The 15,390-nt window shown below is 41.7% G+C and overlaps 1 protein-coding gene across 3 annotated transcripts in view; it reads left to right on the forward strand.

Moving 5' to 3' along the window:
- Positions 1-15,390, forward strand: part of cacng8b (calcium channel, voltage-dependent, gamma subunit 8b) — a 28,307-nt gene extending 12,917 nt beyond the window's left edge. For 2 of the 3 annotated variants that reach the window (XM_004550709.5, XM_004550710.4), the window contains exons 2-6: positions 5,459-5,748; positions 6,466-6,690; positions 9,558-9,641; positions 12,081-12,221; positions 12,844-15,390. In XM_004550709.5, the coding sequence (XP_004550766.1) occupies positions 6,468-6,690; positions 9,558-9,641; positions 12,081-12,221; positions 12,844-13,646 (1,251 nt within the window). In that variant the 5' untranslated portion in view covers positions 5,459-5,748; positions 6,466-6,467 and the 3' untranslated portion in view covers positions 13,647-15,390. Of the gene's footprint in view, positions 1-3,729; positions 3,753-5,458; positions 5,749-6,465; positions 6,691-9,557; positions 9,642-12,080; positions 12,222-12,843 lie in introns of those variants that run through there. The other variant, XM_076890046.1, reaches the window with a different exon arrangement.

Below are 15,390 nucleotides of genomic sequence, written 5' to 3' on the forward strand. Positions count from 1 at the left end.
CTCCTTAAATAACCAACTGTGAGTCTCTAATTCCATAGCAGTTGAATTGACTCCTTTTCATTATCGTAGGGTTTGTGATTAATGTGATTAATAATAGTGTTGTATAATAACAGTACGTAGGTTTTTTTTGTCAATAATCAGGCCGTAAAGTAATATAGCCTGGTTATGGTACAGTGCTTCGCTCCTGAATGCAATCACCGCTCTGATGGTTTTTGAGGTTTTGTGATCAATAAGTGACATGATGCTACAGGGTTTAAACATTTCCACAGTAACAGCAACTCCCATCAGTCAGAGATTATATCAGTTTAGGATTGTAGGTAGAGTAGTTCTTTTCTGCAACATTTCAAATTAAATGCATTTTTGTCAAAGATTGTTAACATAATACGGACTTGTTGTTTCCACAGGAGCACAAAGCATTGTGGTGTCATAGCTTATAATAAGTCTACTTTGCATGGTTACAGCAGTATGGCTCATTATCAAAATGCCAAAGTGGGGTTTCATAGAGCAACAAAATCCCTGCATGGAGGAGGTTTTTGGTAGAGACAGTGTTATTGCAGTCTCTTTTTTTATTGTTTTACCTGATACAACCTAGCCTAAATCAGTATATGTTTCCCCAAAATACAAAGTCTTCTCATTTTAAACTGCAAAAGAAGCATGTCATGTTCACATACCCTTTTAACTACACCATAAAGACTTTTTTAAAAAAAGCAAGACTCCTGTTAGCCTAAAGAAAAGTTACAATGCCTTCTCCCTTATCTGACCTTGAACCCCTTTAATATTTTTTGTGCAGCTCTTTAATTTTTTTTCATGGCCTCTTGTTCTTTCACGCTCTCTTGCTCTAGCTTCTGTGCCATTCTCTTCTTTCCCCTCTTTCTTAATTATTGCTGGAAAATAGAAATTACAGATAATTAAATGACAATTATGATCTCCGCCCACGCAGGGGAGTTTTTACTCGGGAGAGTAACTTTGTAGGTTATTCTTAAGGTCATTCATTACATGGAGTCAAAGACTATACACACACACACATACACGTACACACAGATTAGATACTGTATTTTTACGCCTTGGAGATAGTGTAATCCCTTCTAGAAATGTATTTTCCACAGGGAGAGGCAGCATGTTGATAGGGTTGGAAGGTCATACGGCACACTCACACACACACACACACACACAATCACTTTCGCTTGTTTGCTTACACATATTCAACCACAGTGTATAAATAATAAGCCACACTGTGGTGGTGTCATTTGACAGTTTACATAATAAGATGCCTGAAAGCAGAGATACAAGGCTAACTGTCTAACCAAAGGGAGCTGAGGGGAACATTGCTGGGATTCAATAAGATTGGACTAGACCCATCCTCAGAAGCACTGGAGAGGAAATGTGCACACACACACACACACACCGTTTCTCCTTCCATGTCTCTTTTTCTGTCTCTGAGGCAGCTCTGTTTTGGGCCTCACAATGCAAACAGGATGTAACCTATTTTGATCACGGTGCCATATTGCATCATCAAATATTAACAGACTTGACTGCACTGCATTATGTCTGCTAAATAATGTTTGCTGAATAATGTGTGCTGCTTCATCCTACCCTCGTGTTTGTTTCAAAACCCATCATACAAAGACGCTGAGAAAAGGAAATACTTCCTGTGCCCTCGGTAACGGATGCCGTTTAGTCTTTATTCATGTGTATTTATGAGCGTGCGTGTGTGTGTGACCCAGAGCATCTGTGTTGCTGTGGTCACACATTTATCTATTGATAAAGCTTTAGCACGCTCGTCCTTCTGCCCCGGCCTCAGAGTCAACACGCCGTTAGTGTCTTGAAATATCTGCCTTATTTCTGCCTCTTTCTTTCCCATCTCTGCCCCTTTCTCCCTCTGTCTCCCCCCATCACCCCCCTCGCTCGATGCTGATCCAGACTTTGGAATTCAATGTTGCTATGGTAACAATGTCGGGTTGGTCCTCCCTGCCTCCCCCTCTTGCTCCTCTTATTCAGAGTAGATGCAGTTTCCTTGCTCTGGATTCATTCTCTCTTTAACCTTTAAAGCTGTCCCTCCTGTGACTACACTTTCTGTAAACAGTGTTAAAACACACAACAGAGCAGAGCTGAAAATGGAAAAACTAATTTGGCCATAACCCTAAGCATGGAAAATAAATCATAACTCATGTCATACACTTCACTTCCATTAATTTACAAACCGTCGACATTCCTGAATGCCACACAGGTCTGTTAGGCAGCAGTCGAGCTAAATGCTAACATCAGCATGCCTCACGGTGTAGCGATGGGATTTCCGGCTCTTTCGGCTCGGCTCACTAAAAAGAGCCGGTTCTTTCGGCTCCGAACCGGCTCTTCGGGTTATTTTGTTGCTTTAATTAATTTATTATTACCAATAATATAAAATTATGCACAAAATGAATTACTAATGTAAAAAAAAAAGTGGTTTAATTTATATATGTTTATATATAAATATATGTGGTGGCCCCTAGACCTAGAGACAAAGCACGTACAAACTCCAAAACACATTTCTAGCGTTAACTGAACTTCCAAAACAGAGCTACCTAGATCACTTAAATTACACAATTGAAGGCATATGTGTATTGTTTGTGTATTTATACACAAGCACACATATATAATCAAATAATTTAAAAAAATGTTCATTTACCTGTTACTACCACACACCAAATCCGGTCGTTGGTACTTGCTGGCTTGTGTAGCCACTAGGTAACAAAAACTCAACACTGCGCCCTAGCATCCTGGAGCACTTCTTGTCTTTTGTACGTGTTTTGGAGTTTTTATGTTCTTCTGAGTTTTTACGTGTTTTGGAGTTTGTACGTGCTTCAGAGTTCGTACGTGTTTTGAAGTTTGTATGGGCTTTGTCTCGAGGGGCCATCGTAGATATACTTTTATTTATTCACTCCACATAAAATGCAATAAATAAATCATATAATACAAAAAACAACTATTTATATTTCAACTTTTAATTATTTAAAATTTCAGCTTTTTCCTTTTAAACAAATTTAAAGTGAAACAACACAAAACACTGCAAACCACAACACAATTAAATATAAATTAAAATATGAAAACAAAAAGAAGATGCACATTCTCTGTCATATGGGCCTGCATGAATAAACTTTCTGAATCCTTTAGCATCTGCAACTGAAAATAGTTGTGGTTGATTACTATACCTTTCTAATGTGAGGTTGTTGTCCCTGGCTCTCTTTCTCTGCCTCTCCCTCCCGCTCTGTTCCTGTGCTACTGCAAGTGTAACTACTGCCCCTCTCCCTCTTCCCAGCGCAAAGCACAAGGCTCACGTGCGGAGTGAAGCGGAAAAAAGTGCGAGAGAGGGTGAGAGAAAGAAAAAAAACCCCACAGCTCGCGATAAGGAGCCGGCTCGCGTCATTCACGCCAAAGATCCGGCTCTAAGAGCCATTTCGTTTGCGACGACACATCACTATCACGGTGACAGTGTGCCGATTTCAAGTACATAAAATGTTGTTTCACCATTTTTAATTTCAGATTCAATAACCAAGGTTGGAGTGCTAATTTATCCATGAATGCTAACAAGTAAATGGCCTGTATTTGTATAGTCCCTAAGGACCCAAAGCGCTTTACACTACATTCAGTCATTCACACACACTGGTGATGGCAAGCTACATTGTAGCCACAGCTACCCTTGGGCGCACTGACAGAGGCGAGGCTGCAGGACACTAGCACCACCGGGCCCTCTGACCACCACCAGTAGGCAACAGGTGAGGTGTCTTGCCCAAGGACACAACGACCAAGACTGTCGGAGCTGGGGCTCGAACTGGCAACCTTCCGAATACAGGACAAACTGCCAACTGTTGAGCCATGATCGCCCCAAGCTTAGCTAGCTGAGTGCATATCACATACACCTGCTAACTGTGATGTGTAATTAAATAAACATAAGACATTCACTCACCAAAGGGGATGCACAGAATTTTTGGGAGGTCCATTAGTACAATTAAATATATAAAAGGCCAAACTGTAAAGAGGTCAAGCTCAGTGAATTAAAAACAAATTGGTGAATCCCAGCAGAAGAAGCTAGCAGTTAGCATTGGCTAGTTAAGGCAGCCATGGCGCTAATAAATAAACTTTAAGCCTGAATAGACTGAATAAACAGGTGAGCTGAATACTTTGTTGATGTTAGAGGTCAGAATAGAATGGCCAGACCACTTCAGGATAATAGGAAGGCAGCCAAAGTTCAAACTGTTGCCTTCCACTTGTTACAAGCACGGTATACAGAAGAGCATTTCTGATAACACAACATCTCAAACCTTCAAGAAAATGTGCTACAACAGCTGAAGACCACACCAAGTGCCATTCATGTCAGCTAAGAACATGAAACTGAGGCTACAAATCCCACAGGCTCATCAAAATTAGACAGTAGAAGATTAGAAAAACATTGCTGCAACATTCAGAAGGTAAGGTGAGAATTTGACATTAGCAGTGTGAAAGTATAAATAGTAAATTAAGTGGTTCTTGTAGACCACCCTTCTGTTCTACTCAAAGTGCTTTATACAACATGGCACATTCACTCATTCATACAAGTATTGTTTGCTACACATAAGTGCGTTCTATCTAACATACTCCATGGAAGACATGGGAGAGCCACTTGGGGTTCAGTATCTTTCCCAAGGATACTGAGACATGCAGACTGGAGACCAGAGGAGCCAGGGATCGAAACACCAACCTTCCGATTGGCCTCCTGAGCTACAGCCACCCACTGATAAATTATTAAGTATTAATGGTTCAGGCTGCTGCTGGTGGTGGGATAATGTTGTGGGGGATATTTTCTTGGCACACACCAGCTTTAAGAAGGTCCAACCCATTACTCTCGAGATGGACCTTACAAATAGGCTGGTGAATGTATAACGTTGTTGTAGAGCTGTGCATTTGAGGAACTGCATGTTTCTATTTCAATCCACAGAGGTTGCGACTTGGTTCCAAGCAAATATTGAGCATATTATAAATCTTACTTGGGATAACTTAAATTAATTCATAATAACTTAAAGAATTTTATGGAAGTCTTCCCAAATGACCACATGCCAACAGAAATATCATTTTCCTCAAATATAAGGATACGAAGGATACCCTAGCCCTAACCCTACTGTTGAGCTGGCAAAATGAAATTTTAATTTAAGGAAAGTAATGTAATGTGCCACATTTACTTTTTTCATAATATGTCGTTGACCCAAAAATCACAGCAACAATAAGAGTCCATTTACTAATTTAGTCCTAATTTATACAGCTCTTTGTTATCCATGATACCAGCTAAAAAGTCTTATAGATGCACATGTGAAAAGAAGTTAAATACAACAATGGCTCATGTCAACCGTTACATAATAGCCCTCATCTGCAGAGTCATGACTTAATATTTACTGCTGTACATAAATTTAATACAGTGCAATATATTTCTGTCTTTGTTCATGTGCAGCATCAGAGCAGTGACCATGGACTTCTATCTGCAAGTTTCCTGCTAACAGCAGACGAGCAGAGGGCGGGACAACCGTCCACAACTTCCACCAGCACCAACTTTCCAGTGAGTCGAAAAGAAAGAGAGAGAAAGAGACAGAGGCAAGAGAGAGGACAAGAGCAAGAAGGAGAGAGGAGAGCGGGTGAACACAGTCGATGGATGCTGTCCGGATCGAGGGGACAGCACGTTCTTCACTGACGAGGAAAAGAAAGATTTCAAAATTGAGTCGAAGGATAGAAACTCGCCGTCAGGTAGGTCTCACTTTGTCACTCTCTGCACCGTCAGGTTTAGCACATTTGTGTCTGTGAAAAGGAAACTTTTAACACAACAGAAATATCTGTGGAGGTAACTCTGCGATAATGTGTGAGTGTATACATGGATGTTTGTATGTAAGAGGTTCACCAACATTGCCTCTGTAATAGAAGTAGGTGCAAGGTGATCCCATGTTTCATCTGCTCTGTGTGTGTGTGTGTGTGTGTGTGTGTGTGTGTGTGTGTGTGTGTGTGTGTGTGTGTGTGTGTGTGTGTGTGTGTGTGTGCATCGAGCCCTGCTGATACCGAGGGGGAGAACATTGTCAGGGTCATGAATATGGAGTAGACTGAGTTTGGGAGGGTGAGATCTGTTGTGCTTCACATCAATTCTGTCTTGTTAAGCAGAGTCAGCAGAGTCATCAAACTCTCCTCCAAGGACACATCATAGAGCCACTTATGCACCTCCCACATCCGCCTACACCTCGCGCTCATCTTTTCTCATCGCCTCCCTCTCTCCCTCCCACCGGTGCCCCTCGCCTCCTCCTGCTCCTCATCATCTCACCTTCTTTGTTTGCTGTCTTTTTTAATAAACTGCACTTTGTTAAGTTCTTCCTTGTTCTCCTACTCTTCGATAAATGCTTTTTATTTGCACTCCTGATGCCCACTCTCTCCAACTTCTCACTCACCTCTTCCTCCACTTTCTGGTTTCCCTTAAAGGCATGGTGTGTGAGAAGGGGATCCAGATCCTTCTCACCACCGTGGGGGCATTCGCTGCCTTCGGCCTGATGACGGTGGCAATAGGCACGGACTACTGGCTGTACTCCCGTGCCCTCATCTGCAACAGCACAGCCAACGTGACCCAGGATGACCCTCATAATAAGGACAAGAAGGACCCTGGTGCTCTCACCCACTCCGGTCTATGGAGAATATGCTGCTTGGAAGGTAACAAAAGAGCTTTCATCGACAGGAATCTGTGTGCGGGATTTGGACTTAAGTAGACGCATGTTTGAAAAAGTTTGAAGTTTATAGCTACTTTCTGGATCTTTAGGTTCATATTCAACTGAGAGATATAATAGAGTTGCAGGGTGGAAGGGCACTCACAGTATTGTGTGACTTTAAGTTATGGTCGTGGCGGTTTCAGACTGGATGCTGTGCAGGCAGCAGATGAATTGAACCACTGTTTAAATCACATTAATCACTGCACGCAGTAATTTTGATACTCTGTTTATTATACTGTATTTATTGGCTCTTTTTTTAATTTTCTATATTCAAATATTTAACCTTCAAGCTGGTGGCCTGAAACCCGCTCCTGAGGTCCAACGAGACAATCGTATCTCATTGAAATGTTAAAGCTTATAAATGGGAGTACATTTCCCATTATTCAGTCACATATTTTTAATAGTATGCATTGTTCTTCTGTTAAATGGGATCAGAGTCTAACAGCAAGAACCTCTCACTTGACTTTAGAAAAACTTTGTTCAGGAGGGCGCAGCACTGCAGCAGCACCAACATACACATTTCATTTGTATTTGGTCGACCGTGCCACAGGGCCAAAAAAAACAATTTTGCATAATTGCAATATAATTACGTGATACTGAAGCGTAACCCTCATCCAAAATAATCCATTAATCATTGTCTGTGATTCAGGATGCATTCATTCAAGTCAATTGCTGAAACAAAAGCCTCTGTTCACCCATCGGCTTCTCATTTCAAGTGGCGGAAGATACAGAATCTGGCAGCAACCATCTCTCAATCTTCACTTCTTGTGTCACTGCAACACAAGCTGCTAATTCATTATACATTACACTGCCTGCCTGACACTCTACAGTAAAAGCTGGGATGGAGTTAACAGTGAAGAAGCAAAGGGGTGGTGTGAGTTTGCGATCTGTGCCTTTGCTCACATGCAGACTGAGGTAAAAGCTTTTTTTTGTCTCCGGGAAAACCGCTTGGCTCTCTTTATAAAGCATCCCTGGCCCATCCTGGGCTTGGTCATTGTACAAAGCTAATTTGTCCTCATCTCTAAGCTTCCTGATAGCAAAGCAGCCAATTAGAGATAAGCTCTAGCCCTTGCAGCTCTGCTGCAGTGCACCCCCACCCACTCTTTCCCTCACCGCTCTCTCTCTCAGTTTTTTCCACATGCTATCCCTCTGCCTTCCTCCCCCAAACATTTTTACATTTCATCTTTCACTGGTTTGTCCTCATCTTTGCCTCCTTGTAGTTTCCTCTCGTTTTCAGCCTTTTCTGCTGCAGTAAAGCTGACAGAGTCTTGGCGTGGCTTAGAGGTCAAGTATCCTTGATGTCTGTGGAGTATTCAGCCAAGATAGATGCTCAGTAGTTGTGCAGTGATGCAGTGAGGTGTAGAAGGGGTGGAAATGCAGGACATGCTAGCTCCAAAAGATTTATGCCTGCAGGTGGGTGGCACATTGTGCTGTGGATATAGACGTGTCCTGTCCTCTTCTCCCCTCTGCAGACTCATTCAAGGTGGGGTTGCACTGACTTACCAGTCAATGAAGATTTTATCTGTCTGTGTGATTTTTTGTTAGATAATTCCACAAATGTGTGAGCCCGATACTGAACATGTCAGCTGCCAGAGTCACTTAGCACAGCTGTGTTTGAGGTCATGTAGTGAGATAATATTGGAAGCACGTTCACATACACTCATTGAATACTTTATTCAGTTGCCCCTTTTGTCTTCAGAGCTACCTTAATTATTTCCTGGCACAAATTCAACAAGGTGCTGGAAATGTTCCTCTGAAATGTTGCTCCATATTGGAATGACAGCGTCACACAGCTGATGGGAATCCATGAAATGAATTGAGAGATGTATATATTGGTTGTAATGAGGTTTATTACACGAAGCAGTCCTCTGTCCTCTCATATCAATGAAGCATTTTCACCTAAAGAACTGCTGCACATTGGATGTTTTCTGTTTTTAAGACAATTCTCTGTAAATCATAGAGATGATTGTGTAGGAAAATCCCAGCAGATCAGCAGTTTCTGAAATACTGACTAGCCTATTTGGCTACTGAAACGTTTTATTCACTCTCTCTGCCTCTTAGGGCAGCAGACCACATGAACCAGTGTTTCTAAAACTAACTCTTACATTTATATAAGACTATAGATATAGAATACTCTAAGAACGTGTGTGCATAAGGTGGTATTTTCACAGTCCTGGATTTGTGGTTTAATAAAGGACGATGGAAAATGCCAACATAGACTAATGCAGGGTTTCAAAAATGCCTGATCCATGTGGCTCATCCAGTATTTCCCTCCCATTGTACCACCATCTGTTTCTTTACAGACCTACCTGTGGAAATGTAGGAGCACTGAGAGACCATCTCACCCCACATCTGTTCGTCTCTCCCTCAGTCTGTGTCTCTTAATTTCATCACTCCACCTTTCTCAAAATCCATCCACCAACAACAGTGGTGGGCTGTCATCATCGTTCCGTGCGTCCCTCCGTTCGTCTGTCTGTCTACATTCAAGACCCCGCCGGGTAGTTATCGGTCTGCCTGTGTGTCTGCTTGTATGTATTTACGTTGTGCCTGTGCGTTCACTGTGTTTGTGACATTACTAACATAAGCTGTAATTACAACGAGAGTCATTAACCTCGATGATGTTCCTAAACAATATACCCAAATTTACCATTCAGCGCATTTGCTTGGATTCATTTTCAAATCACGGTACAACATTTTCCAGGTCAATCAGTCTTTTCATCAAGAGGATAGAAACTGTTCTCATAAGGCTTCAGCTTTGAGTTGTTGCCTTTTGTTGAGTCTGGTCACCATTTTTCTTCTTGTCTGTCTCAGGAGTGAAGAGAGGAGTGTGCTCTCAGATTAACCACTTCCCAGAGGATGCAGACTTTGACCATGATGGGGCAGAGTACGTCCTACGTAAGTTATTACCTGAAGTGCCAGATGTGGGTGATGTAGAGGGGGAACAAAAAAACAACCTGAAAACAAATTAAGAGCAAAGTATAAAATGATGCCTTGATGCTTTAAACTTGGCGTTTTATTGCTCATTCTCTCAATCACATTAAGAAATAAACACGTGACAAGGTTTACAAAGCCATGAGAGAAGGGGTGCCCTAGTTCATGCTCAATGCCCTGCAGACATGTCTTTTCTGCACTGATATGATGCATGTGTGCCCGTGCATACGTAAAGAAAAGCTTGTGCTCTGTTTACAATGTTGCAGAGGCATTTTGCTGGCATTTAGGTGGCATTTTCTCTCCTGTGGCCTAGTTGTCCTAGATGAGAGAGGCGTGTTAATGTGTGTGTGTGTGTGTGTGTGTGTGTGTGTGTGTGTGTGTGTGTGTGTGTGTGTGTGTGTGTGTGTGTGTGTGTGTGTGTGTGTGTGTGTGTGGTTGGCAGACCTCCTGAAAGGACCGGGGGCCACATGGGAAGGGTTTGATTCAGTTGGGTGCCTAGAACTGAGTAATTAATTTCCTCAAAAAAGTATTCTGTGTATTTTATTTAAAGCAAATTTCAACATATTTAATTATTTCATAGCATTTTTACCCATTTTTCTCACATTTTCTAAGCCTTGGTTAACAAGGACATAGAATGTTTTTCTCCACCTGTCACTACAGTAGGAGCACAGAAACAGGTTGGCTATAATTTCTTCCTTGTAATCCTTATAGGGAAATATGCTTCTTACAGTTTCAATGTTAGATGATCATATTAAGCATAGCGAAAGAAATCCCAGTGAGCCAAAAGGTCAGGGGTCAGACAGCACTAAACGCTTGGTTTCCAATGGGTTTTCTACTCTTGTGTCGAGTTGATGTCAGCTCAGAACGATTTTCCTTATATTTCTTATTTTAACATGGCTTAGGTTACCATGCCATACCACTTTATTTATAAAGCACTACAGTGCTGATCAAAGTGCTGCACAATAACAGCAAACATAAAAGACCAAAGGGTAAAAGTTAGAGAACACACTGGGTCAAAGGCCATGGCGTAAAAATGTGTCTGTAAACAAGAGTTAAAAACAGCAAGTGAAGGAGACTGCCTGAAGTGCGATGGCAAATTGTTCCACATACATGGAGCCGCAGCTGTGAAAGCTCTATCGTCTTTGAGTTTGTGTTGCATCTTTGTAACAAGCGAAGTCGTCTGGTCTGCTAACCTGAGAGAACAAGACGGGATGTAAGGATGTAACAGCGCACACAGCTGAAACGGGGGAAACAACCACTTAGAGAATTAAAAACAAATAAAAGGATTTTACAGTGGATTTGTAAAGGCTCTGGAAGCCAGTGTAGAGAAACTAAAATTGGAGTGTTATTGGTTGCACCAGATAAAAATCTAGTGTTCTGCACCAGTTGTAGGAGGTGCAAAGGAGCGTGAAGTCAAGCTAATTCCTATGAAAAGTGCATTGCAGTAATCGAGATGAGACGTAATAAAAGCATGTATTAATGTTTCAAGGTTTGCATATGGACAGGAGAGGCTTGATTTGTGACAGCAGCCTCAAGTGGAAAAGGCAGGAATTAGACACTGTGTTCCCATGAGGATCGAACTATAGAGAATGATTCATTTTCACACCTAAATTAGTGATAATGAATTTCTTATATAAGGTCAAGAAGAAAATGTGACACAGGAGGTGCATTTGGTGCCACTGGAACAACATAACTTCTGTCTTGCTCTCATTAAAATTTGGAAAATTTAATCAATAAGCCAGTTAAGGAAAGGCTGGACAGGACATGCACCAATGTGTTTCACTATAAAAATAAACTTGACAGTCATAACAGTTAAAGCAAATATTATGTGTCTGGAAAATAGTGCCAAGTGGTACAAAGAGAAAGATGGAGGTCCAAAAATGGAGCCTTGTGGTACTTTTTTCAGACAGAGAATAAATGTTTTCTTTAAATGTGAAAGTGCTACAAATGAGCATAAAAGATTTAGTCCTAGTTGTCGTAGTGCCAGGATGCACAATAAACACTCTCTGAGCACCTACTTTGTCAAAAACACATCAGAAGAGCAATTTGTAAATTTGCCTGCAGCACAGGCACAACAATTGCATGCTGATTTAATGAAGAAGCCAATCACAGTTGCAACAATGATCTTATTTTTTGTATAGGGTTTTTCTAACAGACCTATTTCAGAATAAAATGCTTGTGATACTCTGTTAGAAAACCTATGACATAATTGACTGTTCTGTCCTGTATACAAGAGCTAAATAACTTGTGCTTATTTAGGTAATTTGATTATATTACACAAACTTTATCAAAAGCAAGTTTTGATCTGGTGAAAATCTTCTATTCATTAAGTTTCTTGATGTCATGTTGCACAGTAATAGCTTTTTGCTTGTTTCATTTACTCTTCATCTTCCATTCTTTTAGGGGTAGTCAGGGCTTCCAACATCTTCCCCATCCTTAGTGCCATCCTTCTGCTGATGGGAGGAGTTTGCATTGCTGCTAGTCGTTTCTATAAAAGCAAAAGGAATATTATCCTGGGGGCAGGGATCCTCTTCGTGGCTGCAGGTAAGTGAGGACTGTTTTACGTAACTCTGTATGTAGCTCAGTATCTGTGCTTGTGTGCACATGTCTTCATGTATTTATCTACACTGCTATAAAAAAATTACAGGAACACATTTTTATAGTAGTGCCAAGTCAGTTACACCTCTGGGATATTGATCTGGTTGGTTAAGTAGCAGAGGGGGTTGTTAATCAGTTTCATCTCTTTTGGAGTTAATGAAATTAACACGGATGCACTAGAGGGACAACAGTGAGACAATCCCCTAGAGAGGAAATTACATTTTTCCCTCCTTATTTTTCCTGACTGTTTTTTCACTAGTTTTGCATTTTGCTAGGGTCAAAAATTACCTACAGCAGGCCTCTAGTGTGAATGTGCCTGACCAAATAATCAAAAACAGGCTTCGTGAGGGTGGCCTCGGGGCCTGACATTGTCTAGTGGGCCCTGTCCTCAGAATATCATGTGGCACAACAGTTTCTATGCTTTGTTTGGGGGTGCCTGTCGCTGCCAAATTAATGGCTACCTGTTGTTTTTATTAACAAATGTCAGACAAATTTATGTATTAGCACTGTATGCAGGCCCATGTTTGTGTACATCTTTTATAAATATCGTATTTCTGTGCTGTCGCAGGTCTGAGCAACATAATTGGTGTGATTGTCTACATCTCGGCTGCGCTGGGGGACATTTCTCCGAAGAAGGATGAAGATAAGAAATGGCAGTACTCCTATGGTTGGTCCTTTTACTTTGGAGGCCTTTCCTTCATTATGGCTGAAATGGTGGGGGTGCTGGCTGTCAACATCTACATCGAGAAGAACAAGGAGCTCCGCTGCCGTTCTCGCACCGACATTTTCAAAAGTACCACGCACGCCATGCTCCGCCTGCCCAGCTACCGCTTCCGCCGCCGCTCTCGCTCCTCATCCCGTTCGACTGACCCTTCCCGCTCCCGAGACCCCTCGCCTGTGGGGGGAGGTGGAGGAAAGAACTTCGGGCTGCCCCCCTCTGCACTACTTTCCCAGGGCCCCATTTCAGTGTCCACTCTACCCAACCCGCACTCTCGCTCCCACACAGCCCTGGCTGGAGGAGACATCTCCCTGTACACGTTGTCCCGTGACCCCAAGTTGGGAGGGTTGCCGCCCATGTATGGAACGGTGGACAGGGCCACGCTCTACCAGCTCCACAACTGCTTTCCAAAGGATGGAGGCGTAGGGGGAGGGGGGGTGATGATGAGCGGCACTCTCCCATCACTCAAGTCCCACAACCCTTCCAATTCTTCCAATTCCAATCCACCAATTCCCAACTCTGTGGGCTCTGGCCCTCCGCCCTTCACCTCATCCACAGTCGACAGGGAGCGAGGGATGGGGACTCTGGACAGGCTGAAGGGAGACAGGGAGAGCAACTCTAACACCCTCAATAGAAAAACAACACCTGTGTAGAGGAAGGGTATTAGAGGGGTAGGTGAGGAGGGAGGAGGATGGGTAGTAAAGAAAGAGGGAAGCCAGAAAGGAGCACTGCAGGCTCAACAGGAGGTAGAAACACAGGTAAAACGCTACATCTCTCCCTCCATGTTCACTGTTATTTAGTCTACTCAATCTCACTGAAGATAAAAAGAAGAGTAATAACAGAGCGATAATAACAACAACAATGAACTTTCACAATAAAACTATTTTGATATTTTAATGTGCTAGAAATGATTTATTTTGTTAATGATCAAACGCAATTAACCTTGGGCTATTATGAAAATGTTTCACATAATTTTTGTGCAATATTACCGCTAATTTAACCAGGCCATCATTGATGTAAAATTGTTGTTGTGATTATTCTTAGAGTTATTACAGGCTAGCTGTATGTGCAAACACTATAATTTAGAATGAAATTTTAATTTTCACATTTTCTTTTCCTTTATGACTTTTACTGTGAATCTCTTCCATGCAGAGCCACTGGGACTAACAGTGAGCTGTAATATGTCAGTGTCCAGCATGAGTGTGCACAATAACGTGGGAGAATGAGAGCCTGTATAATTATTTTTTCTTTTTTAACCCAAATGTTGTATGATTTTCATTTATATGATGAAGTCAGATGTGAATACTGTAAATTGTCTTCCAATATTGATACTGAAAGAAATGCAACAATAATGTGAGTGACTGCGACAGCTCACCAACTTCATTGTTATTATGAGTCTGAGTTTTCTATGGGCCTCTGTTAGTCTTATTTCCATTCTAATCAGTGTGAACAGTAGTAATTGTAGCTCTAGTCGTGTTGAAGATGTTTGTTCTTGGGCATTAACAGAACCTCTGCTCAGACGTAGCAGGAAAAAAAAAGAGACATAGAATTACACATTTGTACAGAATCAGGTGAAGGTTGCTGCCTGAGGAGAAAAACAAAACAAAAAAAAGCAGATTTTTTTCTATGAAAAGTCCCAAAGTGACACATGCAAATCATCATTTTCAGTGGCAAAAAAGAAAAACACTCTGTATATGTGGGTTAAAGGGTTTAAAAAAGATACCTGTACATTGTAATTATGCATACATATATTTGTAACGTCTATAGACATGTTTCTCGGGACCACTGTTCAAAATGGGTATGCATTTTGGAACGAGCCGGTTTGGCTTAAGTGTTTTGCTCCCAGTGCCGTCCCTGGACTCTTGTCGGGTGGTTTCAACCGCCAACCCTGGCCCGCCATATCTGCCCATTTACGGCCACACGATCAGTGTTTTCCCTACTTTATCACCAATGGCGGCTTCACCACAGACAACCCCTTAAGCTCCCCAAAGATTCCTTTCACTGTGCTTCCCCAGTAACTCCTGAGTCTGAACTCTGCGCTGTTTATGTGGATGAGAATGTAGACACATGTAACACCCAGCCATCCCACCCTCTTCCAAACTGTCCCGAGTGACTGCAGATCTAGGTGGAAACTGTGGATTCACCTGCTACGTGGTATAATGAAGAAACAAAAACAATGACCAGATGCTTCCAGATTATTTTCATTTCGTTGATTTCATTTCAGAAAAAGAAAAAAATGTGATTAAAAATGCACACAGATAGCATTTATGTGGGCAATATGAATAGTATGTAGTTGAGAATAGATATATCTAGATAAATGATTATGGTTTATCTAAATGTGTGATAAACTTAAAACACTGTATTGCACGAAGTTTATAAAAAAAACAATAACAGAAA

Source organism: Maylandia zebra, linkage group LG11, assembly GCF_041146795.1.
Source record: "Maylandia zebra isolate NMK-2024a linkage group LG11, Mzebra_GT3a, whole genome shotgun sequence".
NCBI classification, from domain to species: domain Eukaryota; kingdom Metazoa; phylum Chordata; class Actinopteri; order Cichliformes; family Cichlidae; genus Maylandia; species Maylandia zebra.